Raw genomic sequence first — 25738 nt, 5'->3', positions numbered from 1 at the left:
ATATAAATATAAAGCATAACGAGAGAGGTTATTTATTGAACACTTATCGATGAATTGATTATTATTGTTATTATTTTTATTATTACCATTATTATTATTATTATTATTATTATTCGATAGTTATACGTACGCAGACACATTATACGAAGAGGAGAAAATTTACTGCTTGTATATATTGAGAGTATCGTAATAAAAATAATGTGCGAACGATAATGCAGTGAGTCTGTTGGCCACATATCCCTCTGTCGAAATCGAGAAGGTAATGTACGTTTTGCTTTCCAATTGTTACGGGTGACATGTTCTTCTTTCGTGTTCTCTACGCTTCACTAATTATATATATATACACGATACGCTTCGCATCTTGGAATCGTGACCAACTGAAACATTAACAAGTAGATTCATTGACGAGTAAATCGACGTAAGTAAAAGGTAATTTATATATTTCAAATTCTATGTATATATATATATGATAAACGCATCGCGGCGAGCGGCAACCGAAGGTCACGGTGGCTGATGATCGAACTTCGTTGTCGGATCGAACGGCAAAAAAAAAAAGATAAAAAAAAACCATGAAGTAACATTTTACAAATGTATAAACTAATGTAATTTATGTACGTATATGTATTAACAAAGGAACGCAATGTAATAGAACGTCACGCTCTGGATGAGATACGAATAATAAACGTTACGTCGTAAATCGAACGGCTACCACTTTATTGATTGTACGGCTTTTAGCTTTCGTCCCGTTTCAACTTCTTTCATCGACGATACGTTACGTGCTACCTGTTAAACAACAAAAATCTCTATCATATATAGATAAATACAGCGGATGCGAAATATATTTGTATGGTAAAGTAATTAATTACGACTGGATAAAACGTTTTATTAACGTAATAGGTATTCGTACAGTTGTAATCCATTAGATCTACGGTTGTAACTACAGGATACAACATATATGGCTCTCCCTCCTGCGCCTCCCAGCCAAGTTTCATTACCGCACCTCTGGAATTTACGAAATTACAGTAAATTCCGAACGAGAGAGAGTTTTTCAGTATTTTTTGTTAATACATGTTATACAAGAATCTCAGATTACTATAATTAGAATTCGGTTCACTACTCATAATTTGGATTGCGTTAATGAACATCTGTAAAAAAGAATTATTAAATATCTTCATATTATGGAATTGTGTAAGAGGAATATTTAAATTTTAAATGCTTCGGTTTTGAATCTTCAAATATTACAAGAATGTGAGTCTTGTATGGTAAGGAATAAAAAATAAAAAGACGCCGTGTTTCCTTAAGAATATACTCGTGTAAATATTTATTACATGTTTGTTTCTGCTGTTTTTAAAAACAATATGAACATTTATTTCTGCTTACTTGACACTTTTTCCAGAAGTTTCAGAAGGCGAGAGAGGGAGAGAGAAAAATATGTACAATATGTTTGCTTTACAAATGTTTTACACACATTGTATAAAAAAAAATGAACGCGAAACAAAAATATCTCGATCTAATTACGAGAAACCATTATTACTTCAGTATCGTAAGTACCTGTACGTTATCACGCGCAGATACAAAATTTATCACATTCTTCTCGTACATTGCAATTAACCATTATACGGTATATATATATGATATACTGTAATATCTCGACTACGTCTTAAAAGCACCCACAAAAGCAGCGTTAGATATAAATCTTTTTATCACGTTTCCATCGAGTTTAGCGAAATTCGCTGTTTGTGTTACTGCCGTCATGTGATTCAGTGCAAATTTGAAGCAACATTCTTCTAGCTCCTGGAATAAAATTAAGATCAATATAGCGTTCATTTAAAGGAAAACAATTAAGTTACAAAATGTCACTTACCTTAGAAGAGTACTCAAGAGCCACACTGTATAAATAGGCCACATTTTCAATTGTAATTCCTTTCCTTATCATCTCTATACTGCGTTTCTTTAATTGACTTTCAGAGTAATCGTTAGCTAATTTCAAAAGTTCTTACCCAGAAAAGAGAAGAGATATCATTTTCCAAATGCAACATGTGAAAATTGCAACAAAATATTTACCTAGCGCGTTTTCTGCAGGTAGATAGATTTCGTCGGTGTACAAGTATTTCAGAAACGCTCTGTACACATCGTAAGAAAATTCGTCGTGTTGGATGGTACTGGAAAAGGAACAATCGTAATATTGAGCAATCTAAATGCTCGTTAAACAAGGATGCTTACCCCTGATTATACTCGGGTAAGTTCTTTTCGAATAACGTTTTAAAATACTGCGAACGTATCATTAAAACAACTTTGTGCACAGAGATAGACCTTTCTTGCACTTGTATAACAAGATCGCTGGTAGTCTATAAAATATATGAACATTTGTAACAAACGAAACTAACAGTACATGTTAATTAGACACGTCGTTTTCTAGAACAGGTACATACTGGATCATCAAATGCTTCTCTTAGACTATCCGCTACACCTAGATCCTCTTCTTCGCCACGTAAAATAAGGGGTTCGTGCATAACGCTAGATGACGCGAAACACGCGAAAACATCGTGTATATATTCTAGAGAAGTGAGCGTTGGAACTATGATACTTTGTTCTAAACACTGCCCCCACATAAATATTTGATTGTCTTCCCCCTCAGCTACGCTTATGCTATTACAATAAGAAGTTGCTATATCCATTACTCTTCCCATCTTTTGTATTTCCAGCTGAAGAATCATTTAGTGTTTTTAGACCAATTAACACATAGTTATACTGCATTTTACCTTATTCGGGATACAGGAATTAATCTTGTTACCCAAGCCCAGCTGTCCCCAATTATTCGCACCCCATACATACAAGACCCCTTGGTTAGTTAAGGCCATAGCATGCGCGAAACCGCATGCTACTCTCTCTATCAACATAATAAAATATTATTGATACGCATGGAAATTCGCCTACCTACGTGAAATAAAAAATGATACTACCAATCACGGTACCAACGAGTGTCGTAAGTTTACAAGGATCTGCTTGATTCACACAATTTGTAATTCCTAATTGGCCAAGGCCATTGTAACCCCAACCGTAAACCTCGCCATTATCCGTAACTGCCATGCTCGTTGAGTGGCCACAACTAATAGAAATAACCTTTTTGCCAGCTAACGTAGAATTCACTTTCCTGGGTGCATTTTGATTCATACCGGTATTATTACCTACTTGTCCATAGTTGTTCTCACCCCATGCAAAGACCTGTACAACAGATACATATATGTATTTAAACAATGATTGCTATTAGGGAAGGAATGATTAATTCACACTTTTATAAATAGTTACCTCTCCTTCGGCTGTGAGAGCAAGAGAATGATGGTTTCCACAGGCTATATGAGTAACGAATTTTTTACTTAAATTCCTTCCTATACGTGTTGGGACTAGACATGGTTCAGTAGAACCATTTCCTAACTCGGAATGCCCATTGTGGCCCCACGAATATACCTTTAGCACAAATAATACCATTAGTTGTAACATTCAAGTAGAAAACTTGGCACGTTTATAGTATCCATAACATTTATTATATCGCCAAATTGTTCAACGCATCATCGCTTGTATAATTTTTGTTCCAACTGCGAAGGACTTGCACAGTAGAAGGAGGATCGTGGCTAAAATTAATGGAAGTGCTGCACAATTCCAAACAAAGTTTTTTATATCTTCTTCATGAAAAGAAAGAAAGACTAATTATATTAAATGTTATCGATAATATCAAGTGGAAATAGGAGAGGCTGCAGTGCCACAATGCCTATACGCAAGCCACCACTGATCATACTGATATTGAGAATTGCACGTATCAGTTAAATTAGAAGTCGATGCGATAAACACTTTCAATATTATAATTCTGCAAATTTCAAATACCTCTCCACTTTCAGTGAGCGCCAATACATGAGGACATGTACCGTAGGCAATAGTTTTTACACCCTTCTTGCATAATGCTGTCACTTGCTCTAATTCGGACGTGCTTTGGGTATCGCCGATCCCAAGACATCCGCACTTGTTACTTCCGATCGCATACACCATATCGTCTTTGGTCACGATCAAAGCTTCATTGCCTAAGCTACCTGTTCGGTTAAAACACAACGCGCTTTAGCTTTTGCAGCAATAACGTAAATAAGTAGTTAGATGAAACCAGAGAAATAAACATTACCAAAGACGACTGCCATGTGGATCTCCGGAATGAACTTGGGATTCAATAAAGTGAATATCGACCAATTCTTCAAACTGAAAGGAATCATTGTTAAGTATATTCTAGGCTTTTAATAAACGACCTCAGGTTCAACTTCATCCAGTCGTTTCGTAGACGTACGGACGGCGGAATTTCTCCACCTTATTCTCGAAATTGGATGCAGTGTATTTCCCTTCGGATGCTATGACACGAGTGCATCCAAAACAAACCACAGTGTGCAGGATTTTAATAACGCGCATGCGTATTAAATTATTGTGCAGCAGCAACAACAAGCAAACATTTTTAATCAAATGGAGGACGCACGTATCTTAACATATCGAAGTGTTTCGATTTTTAAAACAGGCCATTGAATTTGTGTACGTGCGATTCTGCACTCCATACGTAGCGAACGTAACTTCGCCAGCTAAACATTACGTCCATCGGTTCGCTGAATGCGACAACATCGAGATGTATATGCTATAAGTTTCGATTTTCCTCGTACACGGATAAACGCGTACGTGCTAAACAAAAATACCGTGAAATAACGTTATCATCGACATTGTTTTCGAGCTTGTTAACTGCTGTCCAGAACCAGCAGAGTGCGTCGCGCAGGGGAATCGAAATCGATCGCTTTTCAAATCGGATTGCTATGTGTTCCAGCTAACTCTTCCCAGTTATAGTTGAAATTTGCTACTCTCCACGTTTAAAAATACTTGCTTAAATGGGAGATTTCGTAAATTTTCATAATTTACAAATTTTGCCTCCTGAGATTTGTTTCAACTTTTCTTGCTCCAGCTGTTTTCACGTTTCAGGGTAAATGATAACACGGATGTATTAAGTAAGAAAAATAAAAATTTATTTCAACTTCGATGTTACACGTATAGAATAAACGTTTGTCGGTTTTTAATAGTTCTCTATCTCGCTTTCACAGTTTGGGAAACAGTGGCACGCGCTATGAGTAATTTCTGAAGAGGCAAGCAACGTTGAACAGACTTTATTATTGACGATATTATTATGTACAAAGATACAAATTTTTGGCACGATAAGAAAAATCAGGTCAATCGATTCTTATTCAGTAATAACGCGAAACACGTATTCGATGTACGCGTTGTGCACTACACGGAAATAAATAAATGCGCTACGAAAGGAATGCTGCGATCGACATAAAATTATCAATGTTGTCTCTCTTTAAAGATCGTTTGTATCGAATCTAAAATAATAATAGAAATAGGTGGTAAGGGAAGAAACCATGGTCGATTTATATTTGGAATAAAATAATCACTGTGACCATGAAAATCGTACGATCTTAACACTTAGCCAATCGAATGGTAAGATCTCACTTTCTTCTGTTATTATCACTAAATATAATTGTCCATTTAAAGAATTTTTACACGTTCTTTACTTAGCAAGCGGTGAATACAATCTGTCGCAATAGTTGGCCAAGTGTTAATTAAGTATAGCATTGCTCGACTTCTATTGTAATCGTTTAATAGGAAGAAATCTAATTTGTTCATTTCTGTATCGCATACTGAACAGTACGGAGCTTTTCTCGTCTTCAAAAGACAATAGATAAAAGAACTTTCTACTACTGCGCGTGTAAAAAAATAAATCAAATATCGCAGTATCTTGGCAATACTGCCGCATAAAATCTATCGTGTTACATGTTCAGTTTCTATGAAAAAGTTTGTGTACGAGTGAAAACGCTCGTACGATCGATTTGAAAATTAATAGCAATTGGAAGCAACAGGATCATTAGATTATTATAGGACAATCCCATGTCGAATTCTACGCGCGATGCATATTGGAAACTATGTCTTGAAAGCTCCCGCTCGAGCAGCTTTAATTATGAAAGATTTTATCGTACTTTCGTTTAACTTAGAGAAATTCTCCGTTTGTGTCACGGCGGTCATATGATTTAATGCAAACCTAAAACAGCATTCTTCTAACTCCTGAAAATACAAAATATCTTATATACCACGAAAATGTAATGTGAAATACTTGTATTGCACAAAAAGATACCACTTGCCTTGTCAGTGTATTTGATAGATGTGCTGTACAAAAAGGCTACGTTTGCAACTGTGATTCCTTTCTTTATCATTCGTACGCAGCGCTCCCTCAATTGGTCTTCGGAATAAACGTTAGCCAAGTCTAGAAGTTCTAGCGGAAAGGAAAATGTAATTCTTACAACAAATCACGCTATACTGTAAGCAACGAACGTATTTAGTTACCTAATGCATTCTCTGCTGGTAAATCAATTTCATTGGTGTACAAGTATTTCAAGAAAGCATTATACGTATCGTAGGAAAACTGATTGTGCTCTATAATACTAGATAATAACTGTATTATTATATTAGTAAGAAATGATATATATGTAGAGATACGTACAATGAAAAGACCTGTTTACCTTTTGCTATTCTCGATCCAGTGATCTTGAAACATAGACCTGAAGTAATTACAGCGTATCTTTAAAATTGCTTTGTGCACATGGATAGGCTTTCCATACACTTGAATAACCAGATCACTGGTAGTCTTCGACATACGATAAAAGGTAGCGTTAAAAATGAATGAGACGAGTATGTTATTACTCGTAGAACATACATACAGAATCGTCAAAGGCTTTCCTTAGACTGTCCAGCAAATTTGTTTCCCCGTCATTATGCAAGACTAACGGCTGATATGTAACGCTAGGCGATGCGAAATACGCAAAAGCATCATGCATACTTCTCAACCGAGTGAGCATTGGAGTTTTAATACTCTGAGTCAAACAGTGGCCCCATACAAATATTTCATTGTTGTTGCACATAGCTACGCTTATGTGATTATAATGCGAAGCTGCTATATCTAATATTCTTCCCATTCCTGGCACTTCCAACTGGAGAAATATCCATTAATTTCACATTATGGAATAACAATTACAAGGTGGAACTTTACCTTCGTCGGAGTCCAAACGTTTGTCTCTGTATTAAGACCCAGTTGTCCATAACTGTTAGCTCCCCAAACATAAGCAACACCCTCGTCGCTTAATGCTAAGGTATGCGTATAACCAGAAACCACTTTCTCTACAGATCGAAATGAATACAATTAGTAGGCGACAGGTTTAACGATCATATATTCCTGGATAAGATTGGCATTACCTATCACTATTCCAGCAAGCGCCTTAACTCTACATGGTTGCGACTGATTCACAAAATTTTCAATTCCCAGTTGACCAACACCATTGTAACCCCAACTATAAACTTCACCGTTACTTGTTACCGCTATGCTAGACGAATCTCCACAGCTAATACAAACAACATTTTTGCCACTTAAACTATTATTCACCTTCCTAGGCGAATTTTGGGAAGTGTAAATACCGCAGCCCACTTGTCCGGATGTGTTCAGCCCCCATGCGTACACCTTAAACGAACGCCACATTTTTAAGTATCGCCAAGAGAAATAAGAGCTTCGGTCGGACATTATCGCTTTACCTCTCCGTCGAGCGTTAATGCAAGAGAATGATGGCTTCCGCAAGCTACGTCGACAACGCACTTTGCACTTAAGTTTGATTTCACCAGAGTGGGAGTCAGACTTTGAGGAGCAGTTCCGTTTCCTAACTCGCAATAACTGTTGTGCCCCCATGAATACACCTTTTATATAGACAACATTTAATCGTACATGCATTCCATAATATATAATATAGCTGAATGAGTTTTGAACACCTGTCCGCCGTGGGTCAGAGCCAAAACGTGTGGGCCTGAGCCACACGCAAAAGTCTTTACGTCCTTGAGGGATAGCTCTTCGATTAGCTTCGGTTGAAGAGTGCTGTGGGTGTAACCGATTCCAAGACACCCGTTGCTGTTACTTCCTATGCCGTACACTTTTTTGTTCTTCGTTATAATTAACGCTTCCTTACCTAAATTACCTAGTTAATAAAATCGACACTCAAATAAATAATTTCCAATTTAACATGCATACTGATATCTCTCTAATCGCAAACAAAGTATCAGAAAGAAAATATTACCATATACAACAACTGTATGGATTTGTGAAGCAAATGTTGAGTCTAACAAATGGAAAATGGACCAGCCGCTCAAATTACGGGGCAACATCTTTAAATTGAAATCTACGTTCCTCTGATAAGTCAACGTTCACCACGTTCAATAGCTATTTCGTTCGTCAAGAGTGTCACAGCTCAACTCTGTAATAATGCATCGCGCGTATCATTTGTTATCGCCTTCCAACTTTTTCGAACTGCAGCAGAAGTGTTGGATATAAGTCGTGAGCGAGTTATTGGACTTGAAAAGCAAATGCTAGCGATTCGTGCTCCCTGATTGGTTAACGCCTTTCGTTAATTACTTGTAACGATAAAATCAATCTCCTGTACCGTATTTAATCGCAGCGCTTTAAGTTCCATCGTTATCTCTAAGAAATTGAAGACGTTCTGGAGAAATTGCGTAAGTATAATTCGTCCACCTCGCCAATCTTTGTAACTGTACTCAAAGCTGAAACGATAATATCGAAAATTATACAAAAAATTCTAAGATGATTACGGAGAAATTCTCAGACTTTTTGTATAACGTAGATAAAATGTGATAATTAGAAAAGAATAGAAGAGTTGTCGTTCTCATTATTATCGACAATTCTTTGGGAATCCTGTAAGCTTTCATTGCTAGCCGCTAGAGAAGTAAGTCACGTAGAGAAGGTGGCATAGAATCACTAATTCAATGCGCTCTTTGCGGTTACCATTTTAGTGCCACTCGCTATGTTACCGATTCGACGCAGAACTTTATAGTGCTCTACCATTGTGTAGCATAATTAAGCATTTATCGAGAGTTGTTAGAATGATTCATACAATATACTACACATTAAAATAACAGTATGTTGATTAACTAATTGTTCTTTACTTCCTGTTACAGCTGTCACGAGAGAGAAGATATAGATGAAGTTGAAGAATCAACGAAACTTAAGCAACCCCTTTAATCAATCAGCGTTACTTTAAAATTGTATGATTAAGAAGAGAAAGTATGAAAAGGAAAGAGTGAAGAAACGGAAGAAAGTAGAAAAGCCAACTGTGTGCATTATATTATTATGTATTATATTAATTACTCATTAGTGTATGTTACTCTTAAGTCGATTGTTATATTTCCTACATAGTACTGCTTTAATTATATAACTACCATAGCAAGAAACGTATTATAAGTATATCTACTATTGTAAGATGCTGTTTAATTGTAATTTATTGTATACTTTTTAGATTGATTGAATAAATTAATTATTTAAGAGGAATGCAACAAGCTTTATCATTCTCCTTTAACTCTGTCCATTCCCATATCGCTTTCCTTATTATTTTATACAGATTCAAATAAAATAGCAGCGAAAACGAAACTTAAATAGGAAAGAATTTGAAATATAATATAAAGACCCTGATCTCTGAAATTTGAATTTCCCGCGCTTTCGTTTGATACCTCCTATGACGTCATATTCTCCTGATACAAAGTCCGAAATACGGGATTTCTCAAGCAAAGCGGCAATTTCTGAAATTTGAATTTCCCGCGCTTTTTTCGGATACCTCCTCGCACATCATATTCTCCTGATACAAAGTCCGAAAATCGGGATTTCTCAAGCAAAGTGCCAATTTCTGAAATTTGAATTTCCCGCGCTTTTTTCGGATACCTCCTATGACGTCATGTTCTCCTGATACAAAGTCGGATTTTCAGATTTTCGATCGAAAAATTGGAAATGTATCAGGAGAATATAAATAGTGAGGAGGTATGCGTGCCACTTCTAGGAAAATGACGTCACTTCCAAGAATCGCCGAAATTCCAGGAATTCTCGATGACGTCATTTCCAAGAAGTGGCAAAACTCGGATACCTCCTATGACGTCATGTTCTCCTGATACATTGCCGATTTTTCGAACAAAATCTTGAAAATTCGACTTTGTATCAGGAGAACATGACATCATAGGAGGTATCCGAAAAAAGCGCGGGAAATTCAAATTTCAGAAATTGGCACTTTGCTTGAGAAATCCCGATTTTCGGACTTTGTATCAGGAGAATATGATGTGCGAGGAGGTATCCGAAAAAAGCGCGGGAAATTCAAATTTCAGAAATTGCCGCTTTGCTTGAGAAATCCCGATTTTCGGACTTTGTATCAGGAGAACATGACGTCATAGGAGGTATCCCCAAAAAGCGCGGGAAATTTAAATTTTAAGAATCGACACTTTGCTTGAGAAATCTCGATTTTCGGACTTTGTATCAGGAGAATATGATGTGCGAGGAGGTATCCGAAAGTGGCGCGGGAAATTTAAATTCGGGCTATGGTTATATTTTACGAGAATCTCTCGTTTAAGGATTGGAATTTGTCATTCTAGGATTGGTGATCTGGTTGTTAAATGATTAAACAATTAATTACCATTAACTGGACATTTATTAAGACTCTTTAACAATTGGTATGCTACAAAATATCCTTACAAGCTAGTTACAATCTATCTTTATAATTCCATTACAATACATCTTATATAACTAAGGCTTACAAGCTAAACTTATCTATAATGTATATACATATAACTAGAACTTATATAATATCCTTGTTCTCAATGGAATTAAAAATGTGCTCAAACTTATCGCAAGTCGTTATAGGCAGCGAAGGGACTAATTAAACTGCTGTGTGGAGGTCCTTGACTACTGCAATTTCTTCTAATTAACTTTCACGTTGCTTGTTTTTGTATAACAATTTTATTTAACAAATAACAAGTCTTTAACAAATCAAATAAACTGAAGGAGAAGCTTAGAAATGTAAATTGAGATTTTATAAAGAAAAATTATGATGCGTTGTCTTCGATGGCGCAGAAATAAGTGAATAATAAATTTGTAAAACGTAGCGAACGAGAGTCTCTTTTTTATAGATGGCGCGAATTAAGTTTGAAACAATTTCCTATTGAAAATGTACCCTCCGAGGAGCGGAAGTAGATGGCAGTGAATGTGTTTGCTGAGATGCGGAAGTCGATAACGCCACAGCTGTGTGGCGGTTCGTTGAATATGGGAGAGCTTGTACAACAAGGAAACCACGTGTACTTCGCGAGAACTACTTTTATTTATTTTTATGTTACGTCTACACACCCCTGAGGCTCCAAACGGAATAGGCCGCTGCTTTTCATATTTTTTCTTACATCGTTCTTAGACTAAGTTCTGCCAACTATCTTATTCTAGAGTTACTAGCTAAGGACTAGATTTTTTCTTATTCTAATACTATGCTATCTTAAAAACTATCCTTAAGTTATTCTACTCTAGTTTACTTATTCTAACTTAGTCTAGATGTCACCCTATGTGACTTCCGTCTGCTGGTTGCCACAGCTGACAGACTGGTGGCGCCATCTCTTCAAGCAGCGTTGAAACTAAGTTTCAATTGGTTTCCGTATTTTGTATAGAAATGGCGCAACCTGTCTGTCGGTAATCTTTCAAATATAACATTTAACAAGTAGTCTATATATACTTACATCTCATCGGTACTTCTCCTAAACATTAACAGTTCAAAGAAAATGAACGTATAGTAATTGAGGTTAATAATTCTCAAAATATTAAAATTCATGACTAATATTCTATTCTTCAATAGCTAACTTAAAGGATTCCAAGTCCAACATATAAAGAAATATGTTGTACCACGCAAATAGCTAAAAATTTGTACGCGTATCTAAAACTCATACATATAGAATTAAGTTTTCAATAACCACTGTTTACATTGTTAAAAGTTACTATGTAAATCCGAGTATCGTTCCATTGGTAGAATACAGACTCAAAGTTTGCGTGTGATCATAGAATTGCTTGAATACACATTATTCGAGAGGAACTTTCAATGCGCTTCCTATATGGAATATGACGATCCGGATACTTTGAAGATGAACGAAAGCGAATCCATTTACGGGACTACATTGTCCCAAGAATCTATAAAAGTGATAGCGGAAAGTATAGGTGTAGGTAATTTTCCAGACGAAGCTGCTAAAGATCTCGCGGAAGATGTAAGCTACAGACTTAAAGAAATTATACAGGTCCGTACAATGGAAATCATATTTACGTGCGCACAGTTCAGTTTATCACTTATATAAATTTGAATTTGCATAATCATTATTTCTAATACATTTCAGGACGCTGCCAAATTTATGAGACATGGCAAACGTCAACGTATGACAACGCACGACATAGATCATGCTTTGAAAATAAAAAATATTGAACCAACATACGGGTTCTTCGCTAAGGATCATGTACCATTCCGTTTTGCTTCTGGCGGTGGCCGTGAATTACATTTTGTAGAAGAGAAAGAAATCGACCTTAACGAAGTTATATCAATGTCCGGTGGACAAACGTGGCCCAAATTGCCTTTAGAAATTACGCTGCGTGCCCATTGGCTTTGCATAGACGGTGTCCAGCCTACAATACCGGAAAATCCACCTCCGGTCTCTAAAGGTAATAATTTAATTTATAGCGCAAGAGTTTCATTCCTGTAATATTAATCGCTTGACGAAACAATAGATATTCAAAAGCTGGAGAGTGTTGATCCAACGAGTAAACTTTCGAATAAGAACCAGAACATTGGCGTTGGAAAACCAGGCGGTGGTGGCAAGAGTCAAAAGTTACGCAACGTAGAAACTGTTCATGTCAAGCAATTGGCAACCCACGAGTTAAGCGTCGAACAGCAATTATATTATAAGGAGATTACCGAAGCTTGTGTCGGATCTGATGAAGCACGCAGAGCGGAAGCTTTACAGTCCCTCTCAGCTGATCCTGGTTTGCACGAAATGTTGGCTCGGATGTGCACATTCATTGCGGAAGGTGTACGCGTTAATGTAGTACAAAATCATCTCGCACTCCTTATTTATCTGATGCGGATGGTTAAGGCTCTCCTGGACAATCCCAGTCTCTACTTGGAGAAATATGTACGTATCAATTAATATAGAAATGCGCATACATGTTATAATTGTATACATAATATACATAATATAATATAATATGTATATATACATATATATATTAATATTAAACTTCAATTTATAGTTACATGAATTGATACCATCCATTGCAACCTGTATAGTTTCACGCCAACTGTGTATGAGACCGGAAGTAGACAATCACTGGGCGCTCCGTGATTTTGCCTCACGCCTTATGGCTCAGATCTGCAAAAACTTTAATACCTCTACCAATAATGTACAAACCAGAGTGACCAGAATGTTCAGCCAAGCTCTGGCGAAAAACAGTCAGGTATTACTGGAGGACTGTAAAACCATTCAAATCGGCAGCACTGATTTAATAACGACAAACCTTTTTCAGACTCCATTAGCGTCGCTTTATGGCGCTATCGAGGGACTGTGCGAGTTGGGTCCAGAAGTGATTAAGGCGTTGGTAATTCCCAAAATTAAATCTATTTCCGAGCGTATCGAATCGTGCATCGAAGGACCGGGTTTGTCAAGCGTCGATAAAACTGGGGCAGGTCACATAAAGACTCTGCTGGTGGTGAGTACCATATTTTGGTCATGCTATTGGTGCAAGATTAACAGAAGAGCATGCTTAGAAGAACGTAACTTACAGAAATCAGTGGCTCCCGTTCTGAAAACGATAAGATCACCGCCAGATTACGTAGAGGACTACAAACAAGATTACGGTTACATAGGCCCAGCATTATGCGCTGCCGTTGCAAAAGCTCGCACGCAACCAGCAACATTAGCAACGACTGCCTCCACGACAACTCTAACAACGAGTCAACAAGGCCCCACGTGTCCCGGGAAAACTATCGTACAGGCTGGTAATATTTTCGCTAATGCATGGAATATACACGTAAACTTAAATCAGCTGTACTTATTTGCATTTATCTGTCTATTCAAGTGACTAGTTCTAGTCCTGGGCAACAAACTGGACGTACAATCATGCTTGGTACAGGCAGAGCTGCCGGAGGGACTACCACAGCCGGTGGACAAAAGTTCGTTATCTTACAGTCTCGATCCCAAACGCCAACAGCTACAAACATCAATACCAATGCGATGCAACAGCAACAACCACAGCAGCAGCAACAGCAGCAGTCGCAACAGCAACAAGTTAAAATTACTCAGACCAACGTTGCCCAGCAAAAAACGCACATGCAAAGTAACACGCCAAAATTGGTAGTCGTTTGTATGTCCAGCGGCAGCCACACCACGACAGTTTCTCAGGTATGCGCTAAGCATCGACACGAAGCATTCGAATCATGATTAATTCGCTTGCTAAATGTGATTGTTATCTCTCGATACAGGGGAATTTATCGAAGACGCAAAACGTGTTCGTTACCCAGCAGAACGTCGAGTGTTCGTTAAGTCCGGAAGAAGAGCATTCCTTTCAGTGATAAGAAGAAAGCTAACTCGAAACAAGTTATAATAATTTGTACAGAAATCAATTTTTACTATTAATATGATTTACGAAAAAAATAAAGATTTTTTTTATAAACGTAAAAGAATGTATTTACTTTTCGCTCGAAAGTGTAAAGGTTGAAGTTTAATGTGCTTCAGGATTTAAGGCGAACGGTGTAAACGATCACCATTCGAAGAATATTGTAAAGAGAAAATAGGTATACAAGGTGATTCGCTACTCGTGTGACAAATTTTTATAATTGATACTACACCTAAAAAACAACAAAAAAGCTCATACAAACCTAGGTCAGATTTGCAGAAATGGCAGCTGTAAAAATGTGTCACACGAGTAGCGAATCACCCTGTATATTACACATCTATTGCCTCCTTGACTTTGTTTCCGCTTCTCTTTTCTTCTCCCTGCTTCTCTCTCTCATCTTAATTACAGAATTTAAGAGTACTGTTGATTAAATAAAGAAATTCCTTAATTTTCATTGAATAGAAAGAGTAAGGTAAATTATATTTCCCGCTTTAGAGGTAAGAGAGAGAAAGATATACAAGAAAACTATAGGAAAGAGTGAGATAGATGATGCTGACGCTACTTTGGAATCCCTGGCGCCATTTCTGTGAAAAGTGCCCAAACTGGTCGCACACAATTATCGACAGCGAAGTAAACTACTTAAGAACTACTAGCGCCATCTCTGCGGAAATTACTGAAATTAATGCTTGACTAGTTTCAGCACTTCTCCAAGAGATGACGCTAGTAGTTCTTGAGTAGTTTACTTCGCTGTCGATAATTGTGTGCGACCAGTTTGAACACTTTTTACAGAGATGGCGCCAGGGGTTCCAAAGTGGGTTCGCACCATCTCTCTCACTCTTTCCTATGGTTTTCTTATATATCTTTCTCTCTTTTACTTCTAAAGCGGGAAATATAATTTATCTGACTCTTTCTCTTTAATGAAAATTTAGGAATTTTTTTATTTCGTCAACAGTACTCTAAAGTTCTGTAATGAAGATAAGAAAGACCAGTAGAGAGAAGGAAATAGAAGTGAAAACGAAGAAAGAAGTATCGTGGAATTTGCTCAAAGTTTTCGTAATTTACAGATTTTGCCTCCTGAGATAAGTTTAAATTTTTATTACTCCCCCTGTTTTCGAGTTTCAGGGCAAAATAGGGACCATTATAATAGTAAATTTATTATTCTTTTCAATATTGTTTGTCATTTTCTTGTAGGACTTACGGTTTGGTAGATGCAATCAATAATATGAGTGAAAGTGCTGTTTCTCTGGCAAAAACGAAACTTCCAGTTTTCCCTGCCATTTTTGCAAACTGGACCTAGGTTTATATGAACTTTTTCGTTGCTTTTGAGGTGCAGTATCAGCTGTAAAAATTTGTCACACGAGTAGTGAATCAGCCTGTACATAGTAATGCTCTTTTAAATAAAATGAATATATATAAAATACAATAGAAATATTTATTAAGGCAATAATCTGTAAATAATTGGTATTACCAAAATTCTATTGATCGAAAATTGTTCTAATTTGTGGAAGGAGAAATTTTCCCCACCTGGTATTCCCCACAAATGGAAGGATTTGTTTGGGTAGATAGTACCTGCGAGTAAATCGCATTTTTAAAGTAATATTACGTACTACTATTTACCTCGCGGTTCTATCGTCTGTAATGAAAAATTCTCATGTATTTCTTAACAGTTAATTGTTACAAGATCGTGGTAAAACTAAGCTATTAAAGAGGATCATTTATCTCGTATTCGCGACGCAATAAATATAATTGATGTATATAAAACTGGCCGCGGGGGAAAAAATAAAAGTACGCCATATTTGTTTCCGAAGGAATGTACTTTATGTCTAACTGGCGAAACGGAGCGAAAATGTTGGTTAGGAAACGAATCGTGATACTTCCATTGATTTGATTTTCAAGGGACAACGCACGTTTCCATAATTAACCGTCGTACGTGGGATCTGCGAATGTTACGAGTGAAACAGCTCGATATACCCTGAAGATCTCTGTTGTATACATACGAGCGTAAAGATAGCCTCCAAGTGATCGTTTGCTCGTACAGTTTACATGTTTTTGTTCATCGTCTGTTATGCAAATAAATCAAATTCTCTCGTAAAATGGCGAAGAACGACAATTCGATGAACTTCCGCGCGAACAATGTTTACGAGAACGAAAAGATGTTACAGGCATCGTGTTACAAAAATCAAGTAAGTATCGCGCGAACAACTTGTGGTACGCGAGCACAGTGTTATTAATTCGCACTTGCATCTTTCAGGTCGATGTCAAAAGCAAAGAGGAGCTCGAGAAACTGTTTAATAAACTGAACCACGTTTGCCAAACGAAATCAGCCGAAGAGGAAACGCAATTAAACTCTTCTTGGTGCAACAAAAATGTATGGCGACACAAATTAATATTGCTCTTATAACGCGTGCATTTTATACGAGTCACACAGTTTACGTTTCTAATGTTTCATGTTAGGTGACGAGTTATACGTACGGGCCCGTATCCGGATTTCCATCGGGTTCGTGGTGGGGTATACGTATGGATTGTTCCAGAGATCGTGTTCACGATCCTTTCGATGAAAACATTCAAAACGGGCCATTCGGAGTGACGTCGATTTGTACCTCGAGCGTTAACCTGAACGAAGATGTAGATTTTGGCGATGCCCTTACTTTAACAGGGCAAAAGTATCTCGATGGGAAGTTGGACAAAGATCCGCTTGTTAAAAATTATGAGAATCAAATACCGATAAGAGTAATCAGAAGCTACAACTTGTTGAATGAATTTGCGCCTAAAACAGGTTACAGATACGATGGTTTGTATATTGTAACAAATGTTTGGATAGGTATCAATTCGGACTCTACGAAACATTATAAATTTGCTCTGTTGCGCTTATATAATCAAGAACCGCCTTCCTGGAATACTAAGCCAGCTCCTTTAACTAAGAGTAGTTCAACTTCTACTTTACATTCTACGTGTCACACGCCTCTTCAGAACAACTTAAAGACAGCTGCGCCAAACACATACGAGTTTAAAAGATATTCTCATGGTACTGAATCTACGATACAAAAAGGAAAACATGAAATGTTAAGCGGATGTTCGCATTCTTTGAATGTCGAGAATAAGAAACTAAACGAGAAAGAAAAGGTGGTGTCCGAAAGTGCAATAGTCACTCGTCACGTGTTTAAGAAAGTAAATACTAGCGCAGAATGTACATCGAACGCGCCTAACACGTCTACTATGTCAGAAAACAAATCGCTAACTCACATCGGAAACCAAGGATCGAAAACTCATAACACAAACATTTCCATACGTACAGGATTGTATAATTCATCGCATAATACAGAGCATGACAATAAAAAGAATACTTCTTTGCCGTTTTGTAGAGCAGCTAAATCGCTTAATGTTCTTAAAACTAATCAACACGCAGAAAATTGGAATTTCTCGAATAAGGATAAAAATAGAAATTTAGATGGTAAAGTTCAAACAATCACGTCAACTGAATGCCCTACGCGTATCGATTACACGTCCTCAAACGCGGTAAAGGACTCTGTGAAAGTAAAATTTGCTAAAGATACTCATATAGAGACAAATTGCCCTAATTCGAACGATACAAGTTCAAATTCCGGTTCCAGACTCGAATGTAATACTAAAGAAACAAATGATACTAAGGACACGTGTAGCATCACTGCAAATTCATCTGATACAACGACTAACATGTTACAGATGACAAATTGTATGTATAAGAATGAAATTTCACCGCATAAAATAATACCCAAGGAAGAGCAAGAATTGAAGTCGCTGACGCCAGATTCCTTAGATTCATTAACACCGGATCAAATTCTTCATTTAATTAAAAACAGAGATCATCCTTTGTCAAAGTTACTGATGGGTAATATGATAGGGCTAACATCGGAACAGTCTGTAGCGTTGCAAACAAAGGACACGATAACATCCGAGTCGGAAGTGAAAGATAAAATGGTAACTCAAAAAAGTAGTACGGAAGGATTGAGGGACAAAACGAATTTTGAAGCTGTTTCGGATGACTTAAGCGTATCAAGGTGTTACAAATTCAGGAGACGCAAAAGGTTGCCAAGGAAAATAATGAATAAACCAGAAATGATCAAGTGCAATAAGTTGCACAATGAGAAGCTGAAAAATGGATCCGCGCAAAGTTTAGACGTTTTAGAATATTCTCGAAAGAGTATGCGAAAAGCAAATATTTGTAAAGACGCAAGACGCAAGAGCGTGAAGCAGAATCATGTACAAAAGAGAGAGTCAAATCATTTGCGGGACTCGTCGAAGAGTATTAAAGAGAGTGTTGGTAATAAAAGGAAAGGACAACTGCATTTAGAAACCGTGGGAACAATTAACTCGTCGATAAAAAAACATGTAAACAAAAAGCAAAGAAGAGAGATTACAAATTTATTAATAGATGCGAAAATTGGACCCAAGATACGTGGCCCGCGGTACAGAAGATTGCGATGTATTAATAAAGCGTACGGCAAACAATCGTATGAACACTTTGATACCGCAATATGTACATTGGACAAGTGTAAAGTCAATTCGCAGCAGCCTACTTTCAGAAACAGAAATAAACTTACAAAAATCACTACCTGCAAACGTACGAACAGTAAACAAGGTAGATCGGAAACAATAACTTTGAAACACAATAAAATCTGCAGGAATGTTACCGTCTCGAAGAAAATGAATAACGATCACGTTACTAAGCGAATTTTAAATAACAACAACAATGACAACAGAAACGTGAACAATAATATCATTAACAATGATAATAACGAGAACGACAATAATGGCAGATCAAAATTTATCGGGAACGGCGTTAAAATTATAGAGAATAAGGATGTAACAGTTATTAAAAATCGAAAAAGGAAATTAATGCAAACAACGGCTTACAAGGAACTAAAGTCTAGCAAGATTGAGGAGCTAAATAATGGCGATGGGAAAGAAGTTTCGAAACCCTGCAAGATAGACGCTGTTACGCAATGTTCCTTGATCAAGGAACCACTAACAAGGAACCTGAAATTAAGCAATCTCGTACAAAATACTGTTCGCAATGAGCCACACATATTTATTAAAATAGAGTACGGTGATTTCAAGGATATGAAATCTGAAATATGCGAAACTACAAAGTCGGATAATGACAATAAAAGTAATTCAGCATCGCGGTTTGACAAAAAGTATATACCTTGTACAAAAACTGTGTATAATATACAGCACCCTAAGAGTGCAATGTTAAATAATAGTTTGAATAGAAAAGAGGAGAATAAAGTTTCATCTAAACGAGTATCTGCATTTGTACCTGTGAACATCCCGGATAATGATGTAAAAATTGCTCGTCTCAGATCAATAGGATTTAAACCAATTAATTTTAGTAATAAGGACGAGGATATCCAGGATCAGGAGAAACGGAACAAAGTAGTAAAACGGAATGTCGATGAGAAGTATAATGAATACACGAACGAAGAAAACGATATTGTTGTCTACATGGATGATGAATTACAATATCAAGATATCGAGAACGAGGATAAGAGTGGTTTATCGATTAGTAGACGGAAAACGTCGAATACAATGATGCACGCGGTAAAGGAGGAACGATTAAATAAAATGGTCTTGGAAAAAGAATCGTGTAACAATTTGTTGTTGGAACAAGAGTTAGAATTGCCTTGGCACGGGTGGAAAAAAGTTGTAACAAGCAAAAATACATATTGGACTGGTTGGTAAAGAAAAAAAATTGTAAGAAATGTTGTATATGAATTACCCAACCGCGCGCACACACACACACACACACACACACAGATATTTTATAATAATTCATTTTATGAATTGTTGCAATTTGTATATACACGTGAGCGTGCGTATATGCGCCTATAGACAGATTTTTTGCCAAAACAAGGCTGTTAATAAAGTGCTAAGTTATTTTTTCACCGATAGCTGTAATATTTCAATCGATTTAAATGTAATTATGCTTTCTACTTTTGAAGAGTAAGTAGACTTCTTCTAGAATCTTTTGCTGGATCAATGTATATTTAGATCACTCTAATCTGTTGGATGATGTCTTTTTGCTGAATGGATTACTACCAGTAAAGCATACAATTAATATATAAATAGCACTCTACTTGTTAATTGTACAAAACAATGATTTACTTTAACAAATAAATTTTATTGTTACATTTTGTGTGGCAGAAATAATATACTTTCTCCATAAATATAATTTATGTATACACAAAATATTCTATTGTATAGAAAATAAAGTTTAATTAAGATTGAGATTAAATTTGTTTTCATTTTTCTTTTTCCTTTTAAATATCTAAAAGAGAGACATAACTTTTTAACTTGTTACAACGTGTACAGTTAAAAGTTTTGTTCCGCGCGAAAGATAATCTCCAACAAATACAAGTTTTCCTCGCACGGGTCAACATTTTGTAGATAAAATCATGCTTATAGAATTCTCGAAGCTCCTCTTTCCTCTAGTCGCACGTTTATTACAATAATTAATAATAAATAACTTTGCGTTAAACTTTTTTTCTTATTCAAAAGTGCCTGGAGGCACATCAGCGACTTGATAAATATTATTTGCAATTATTTTTCGACACGCGCTCACAAAAAACATTCACCACCGCTAAAAAGTGTATGTCTATACACGTGTAAAGCCAGCAACACGAAGCATTAGCAGTAATCACTAACTAATGATACGCAAATGAGACAAAAATGTCGAAGGAAATTTCTTTAATTTTTGAATTATTAAATACATTCTATATGTTAACGATATATACACTCAGCTTTTTAATCTAGGACGCAAAGAGTTTTTTTTTTGTGTACGTGGCTCACTTATATACATATATTAGAAGTATTTCTCTTAGTGTATTTTTCAATGGCAAAAATTACCTTAATCTCGTATGAATTAGAAATACTGGTTTATAAACATATACATAGTGTTCGTTCAAAGTGTAAAAATATTATACCGCTACAGTAAATAATGCACCAACATATTTGTATTCAACTTTTTAAGTACTGTACAATGCCTTCGTTTGGAAAACCTAAGTTGCCTTTTAAAATAAAGATAGTTATATTATTATAATAGAGCCACCTCTATATATGTAACATTGCCTTAAACATTGTTCAGCATATTAAAATAAATATTCTCCTATGCTATGTTTACATGATGTAACGTAATACATGTATTAACATGAATGTGACATGGAACTATTATAACACGACGCACAATTTTGCATCATTCAATTTGTTTTACCTAACTGTCATCCGTTCTGTGAGCGAGTTAAGTTCCTACCTAATGACGTACAATCAATTTTAACGGTATACATATATAGCGTTTTGTTGAAATTAGATTCACGGAAGTCCAACATTAATGTTCTCGTTTGTTTCTTTTTTCCTTTTTTTTTTCATTTCCCTTTTTCCTTTTATACACTATCCATTATTTATATTTATTGGAACTCATCGTCACTGCTCAACAGCATCGTTTTCTCGTTATAATTCTGAGATATTGTAGCAACACGTTGATGCGAAGTGTGCCGTCTTTGCGGTGGTGGTATCGGCATATTCTGTGGATCATCTGGATCGAAGCTGGATATCCGCATACCGCGTTGTCCCTTTGGAGCTCCTGATTGTCACATTACATCACGTATTATGGCTGGCGAACTCATCGCTAACGAATACATCGATCAGCCGGCGGAACAGTGAAAATTCATGCTTATATTTTTTTTCTTTCTCATTCAAAGCATTATGTATTGGCTGCATCGATTACGGGCTATGTACAGTTTTATACGTGATCTGATAAAATGTTTTCTGTTTTCTATTTTCTTTTTTTTTTTCTTTTTTTGTGCACAGCGCAATTTACAGCATTTTATGTTTTATTTTCTCAACATCACTACAGAAATTATACGTTTATTAAAGAATTCATGCGTGTTACAACAACAATGATTTAATTTGCTAATTTCGGGAAAAGTATCAAACATATATATGTACGTAGGAAGAAATAAACAAAATCATAACATGCTAAATGAAAATAAGTTTCTCTTATAAATACACATAGTGCCATATCTTTTGAAATATAAAAGCATTACAAAGTAATATAATACTTTTCAATAATCTTCGTTCTGCTCGTAAAATAATACACAATTACAATACTGCCAGAGAATAGTAGTCAATTATTATTTGTCTTTTGCATTTATTAGAAAGCAAAAACTTTATGAAATTACACTGTACTCTAAGTGCTCTTGTGTTAAGTGCTTAGTTCCTATTGTACAGTAGATTTAGTTAATTTGCAAAATTAATGAGTCATATGCTTATGTATATCTATATAATGTATGTATACTGGTTTTAATATAAACCTTAAATCGTAATTTGAGCAGAGAACATACTATGCCCGCCCTTGAACGTGATTTGAACTTAAAAGATGAAGTAAATTTTTAGTACATATATTAGTTTTAATGAACTATTAGTATTAAAAATTTTTTAATCTCCATTTAAAATTGTATCAATGCCTCTCGCGTCCGATTTCTTGAAATTAAAAAACTGATGCCACGCATTCTCATAGTTTTTCATACGGCAAGTTGGTATTAACGTCTGAAAAATAGTAAAAAGAAAGTGCCTTCAAAGAATTTAATCCTGATTGGCACCTATTAATTGAACATGATAGAAGTTACTTTCCGCTCCGTCGAGAAAATGTTTGATTACACTCTTATTGCAAAAGATAAATATAAATGAATTTATACTATTTTACGCTCCTGATAATCGGCAGTAAAGTACGTTGAAAGAGGCTATTATATAATGAACTGATAAACGTTTATCATACAAGAAGCCACAGTTAAAGCAACATGATCATTAGAATGCTATTTAATTATTTCCTTTAAATTCAAATGAAAAGTTTCCAATGGCCCTTGAATTTTAACATATCCTTTCAGTACTGGTTTTTATTTGCATGTAGGAAATATAAGATTTAAATGATAAACATAAATGAAAAATGAATGATTTTAGTTTATCATTCACTACATCATGCTATATGAAAACATATCGATCAAATAAAGTAATAAATAAAGAGGTAAAAATGAATTATGCATACATACCAGAACTGTATTGGGTATACTGTTGATATTGTGGATGAAAATTGTGGATGGCATCAGTCATTATATCTTTCGGATTCATAGTCTCCTACAAAAAGAATAATAAAATATTGTCAGTTTAATTGTTTAATTTATTGAATCGGTTAGAAATTATTAAGATGTACCTTTAAACTGCTGCTAATACTTTGCATCGTTACACTCCTTCCTCTTGAATCCGTAACACAACCAGCCGAGTATACTTGATACGGAAATGCATAGCGTAGAGCAATAGCGGCAAATAACATTTCAATGCAGATCAGAAAGTTCTGATACCCAGCAGAAACTGTACCCGTACTAGTCGATTGGCCTACACTTATAGGGGAAATTACATTTGCCTTTTCAAGGATAGCCAATAATACCCCTGAAAAGTAACAAAATTGATTAATGTCCTGCGTACAGTGTTTAAAATTATTTTATATATTACCTTGCCAAAATGAGAGGAAGATAACACTTTTAACGGTGCAAAATTTTAAAACAGGCTCGAACGGTGTCAACAGGTCTCTTGTAGCGAAATAGAAGAGAAACAGTCCGTAAAGAGCGAGAGAGACACTGATGTTATAAATTATAGTTATATAAATATAGCCTCCATCTGGAGACCAATCTCCGTCTCTGTAATGTCCAAATGCTTGAAGGAATATAATGACAAATGCCATTACTGGTTTCACCAAGCAAAATTGCAAGGTAGCTTGTTTGCAAAATCTAAGGAAACCGATCGTGTACGTTTTCCCGACCAGACAACACGTTCCGTATAAGCAATTGGAACGAATAGGCTTGCCGCGTATCTCAGACATAATATTCCCTTCACCACCCAGGTACTCGTAGCATAAAGACAAAAAGTTATATATAACAAATGCTTCGTAACAATCTCGTACGGTAAAAAAATAAACATAATAGCTTTCGCTGTTGAAAAATAATAGGGATACCCAAGAGTAAGTCGCATAGATTGGGACTATAAACAAAATCCTCACTATCCATCTCTGTTCCGTCGGATTAGTATACCACCTTAAATGCTGATAAATCTACAAAGATGGAAACAAAAGATTTACTTTCCACTCCGTTGGATAACGCAGGCGTGCTTAGCTAACAAGATATATGTACGCGTACCTGTTGACAAGTTAAGAACAACGCGACCCAAACAAACGCACCAGCGATACCTTGAGCAGTTCGTGTTTGCAAGAATATCGGAGCTGTCTCCTCCTTGGGAATCGCATTGCCGGTTGTATTTGTCATGATATTGTCAATCAGATTGTTCACAGGTGATTTCGTTGCCACGCTACTACTCATATCTTAATCTGAGAAAAATTAGCGTTGGAAATAATAATGACGGCTTAACGGAATTCGTGGAAGTGAAAGATAATCGTGGACGTCAAACGAGTTCATTTTAAACACATAGTCACAAGAGGGGGGTAGGGAATAAAAAAAAAAAATAGTACTAGAGGACGTGTTTTCGTAGCATCGAACGAATGTCGAGATTATGGCTCGCGCGTTAAAAATCAATATGCACAACAATAACAACAGTACTCCATTCGTGCGCAAAATTTCGTCTCGTGGACGCACCCGTGCTCCATCCGTGGATATTTTTCGGACGATTGTAGCATACGCGCGACCGCCTCGAGCTATCTGGTCGTACGTGGTACCCTTTTCCTCGGTATCGTACGTGCGTGTTGTGACCAGCACGATCAAGATTCCTCGAGGTTCCCCACTTTCAATTAACCAGCTACCGACGCAGCGGTTATTGATGGTCGTGACCTTCCAACAGGGAACGTGAACAATCCACCGAAATTCCCTTCCTTTCACTCTATGTACTGTTTGCATCACCTAGTTTCACTTTTATCCGACATTTTTCTGCGTTTCTTCCTCGTCCCTCTTCGTGGACGTCGAACACATCCGTCCCAGCAGCTTCGCGAAATATACCACTTAATAATAAAAATATAACTGGTCTTGCCACTACACCATATACTCCTCCTCTTCCCACCCGTAACTCTTTCCTTTTGCTCCTCTTTGTTTCGCTCTTACGGACGATCTCTTTTTCCCCCTCCCG

At 36.3% G+C, this 25738-nt stretch overlaps 3 protein-coding genes across 5 annotated transcripts; 1 reads left to right on the top strand and 2 right to left on the bottom strand.

Annotated features, from left to right (window-relative positions):
* Positions 1 to 736: 736 nt before the first annotated feature.
* Positions 737 to 8277, bottom strand: LOC143427199 (uncharacterized). The gene is made up of 22 exons (XM_076901131.1): positions 8190 to 8277; positions 7888 to 8090; positions 7657 to 7815; positions 7324 to 7585; positions 7121 to 7248; positions 6792 to 7061; positions 6594 to 6718; positions 6418 to 6515; positions 6209 to 6346; positions 5999 to 6131; positions 4903 to 4905; positions 4172 to 4272; positions 3883 to 4085; positions 3310 to 3468; positions 2964 to 3225; positions 2763 to 2890; positions 2433 to 2705; positions 2224 to 2348; positions 2065 to 2162; positions 1865 to 1995; positions 1552 to 1794; positions 737 to 783 (listed from the first exon to the last, which is right to left on the bottom strand). The coding sequence occupies exons 1-21, from the start codon at positions 8275 to 8277 to the stop codon at positions 1654 to 1656; spliced, it is 3228 nt and encodes a 1075-aa protein (XP_076757246.1). The 3' UTR covers positions 737 to 783; positions 1552 to 1653.
* Positions 8278 to 11721: 3444 nt separating this feature from the next.
* Positions 11722 to 20780, top strand: LOC143427197 (uncharacterized). Its single transcript, XM_076901130.1, has 11 exons — positions 11722 to 12213; positions 12310 to 12628; positions 12695 to 13098; positions 13217 to 13420; positions 13490 to 13672; positions 13748 to 13961; positions 14042 to 14364; positions 14445 to 14530; positions 16665 to 16761; positions 16830 to 16946; positions 17033 to 20780. Exons 1-11 carry the CDS (start codon positions 12034 to 12036, stop codon positions 20297 to 20299), a joined length of 5394 nt encoding a protein of 1797 aa, XP_076757245.1. The 5' UTR covers positions 11722 to 12033; the 3' UTR covers positions 20300 to 20780.
* A 1201-nt stretch (positions 20781 to 21981) lies between these two features.
* Positions 21982 to 25729, bottom strand: Tmep (Transmembrane endosomal protein). 3 transcript variants are annotated; one of them, XM_076901631.1, is made up of 6 exons: positions 25255 to 25729; positions 24802 to 24989; positions 24122 to 24716; positions 23823 to 24058; positions 23662 to 23746; positions 21982 to 22196 (listed from the first exon to the last, which is right to left on the bottom strand). In XM_076901631.1, exons 2-6 carry the CDS (start codon positions 24979 to 24981, stop codon positions 22021 to 22023), a joined length of 1272 nt encoding a protein of 423 aa, XP_076757746.1. In that variant the 5' UTR covers positions 24982 to 24989; positions 25255 to 25729; the 3' UTR covers positions 21982 to 22020. The 3 variants fall into 3 exon arrangements, with proteins under 3 accessions (XP_076757746.1, XP_076757748.1, XP_076757747.1); XM_076901633.1 differs by lacking the exon at positions 21982 to 22196 and adding an exon at positions 22432 to 22463 and having other exon boundaries at positions 24802 to 25729; XM_076901632.1 differs by lacking the exon at positions 21982 to 22196 and adding an exon at positions 22744 to 23161 and having other exon boundaries at positions 24802 to 25728.
* Between the last annotated feature and the right edge of the window lie 9 nt (positions 25730 to 25738).

This window comes from Xylocopa sonorina, chromosome 9 (assembly GCF_050948175.1).
Source record: "Xylocopa sonorina isolate GNS202 chromosome 9, iyXylSono1_principal, whole genome shotgun sequence".
In the NCBI taxonomy this organism is placed as follows: Eukaryota; Metazoa; Arthropoda; class Insecta; order Hymenoptera; family Apidae; genus Xylocopa; species Xylocopa sonorina.
This window is presented reverse-complemented; position numbering and strand designations above follow the sequence as displayed.

Bases quoted from the DNA above. Each gene is read 5' to 3' on its own strand.
- LOC143427199 (XM_076901131.1), bottom strand. From the start codon at position 8,277: ATGTTGCCCCGTAATTTGAGCGGCTGGTCCATTTTCCATTTGTTAGAC. The intron at 7,249-7,323 runs GTAATGCCAATC...TTCGATCTGTAG, and splicing joins GCTTGCTGGAATAGTGATAG to AGAAAGTGGTTTCTGGTTAT. The intron at 6,719-6,791 runs GTATGTATGTTC...CGTATGTCGAAG, and splicing joins GGAAAGCCTTTGACGATTCT to ACTACCAGTGATCTGGTTAT.
- LOC143427197 (XM_076901130.1), top strand. From the start codon at position 12,034: ATGGAATATGACGATCCGGATACTTTGAAGATGAACGAAAGCGAATCC. The intron at 13,421-13,489 runs GTATTACTGGAG...AACCTTTTTCAG, and splicing joins CTCTGGCGAAAAACAGTCAG to ACTCCATTAGCGTCGCTTTA. The intron at 16,762-16,829 runs GTAAGTATCGCG...TGCATCTTTCAG, and splicing joins CATCGTGTTACAAAAATCAA to GTCGATGTCAAAAGCAAAGA.
- Tmep (XM_076901631.1), bottom strand. From the start codon at position 24,981: ATGAGTAGTAGCGTGGCAACGAAATCACCTGTGAACAATCTGATTGAC. The intron at 23,747-23,822 runs GTACATCTTAAT...TTCTTTTTGTAG, and splicing joins GTATTAGCAGCAGTTTAAAG to GAGACTATGAATCCGAAAGA. The intron at 22,197-23,661 runs GTATGTATGCAT...TGTGACAATCAG, and splicing joins GTATACCCAATACAGTTCTG to GAGCTCCAAAGGGACAACGC.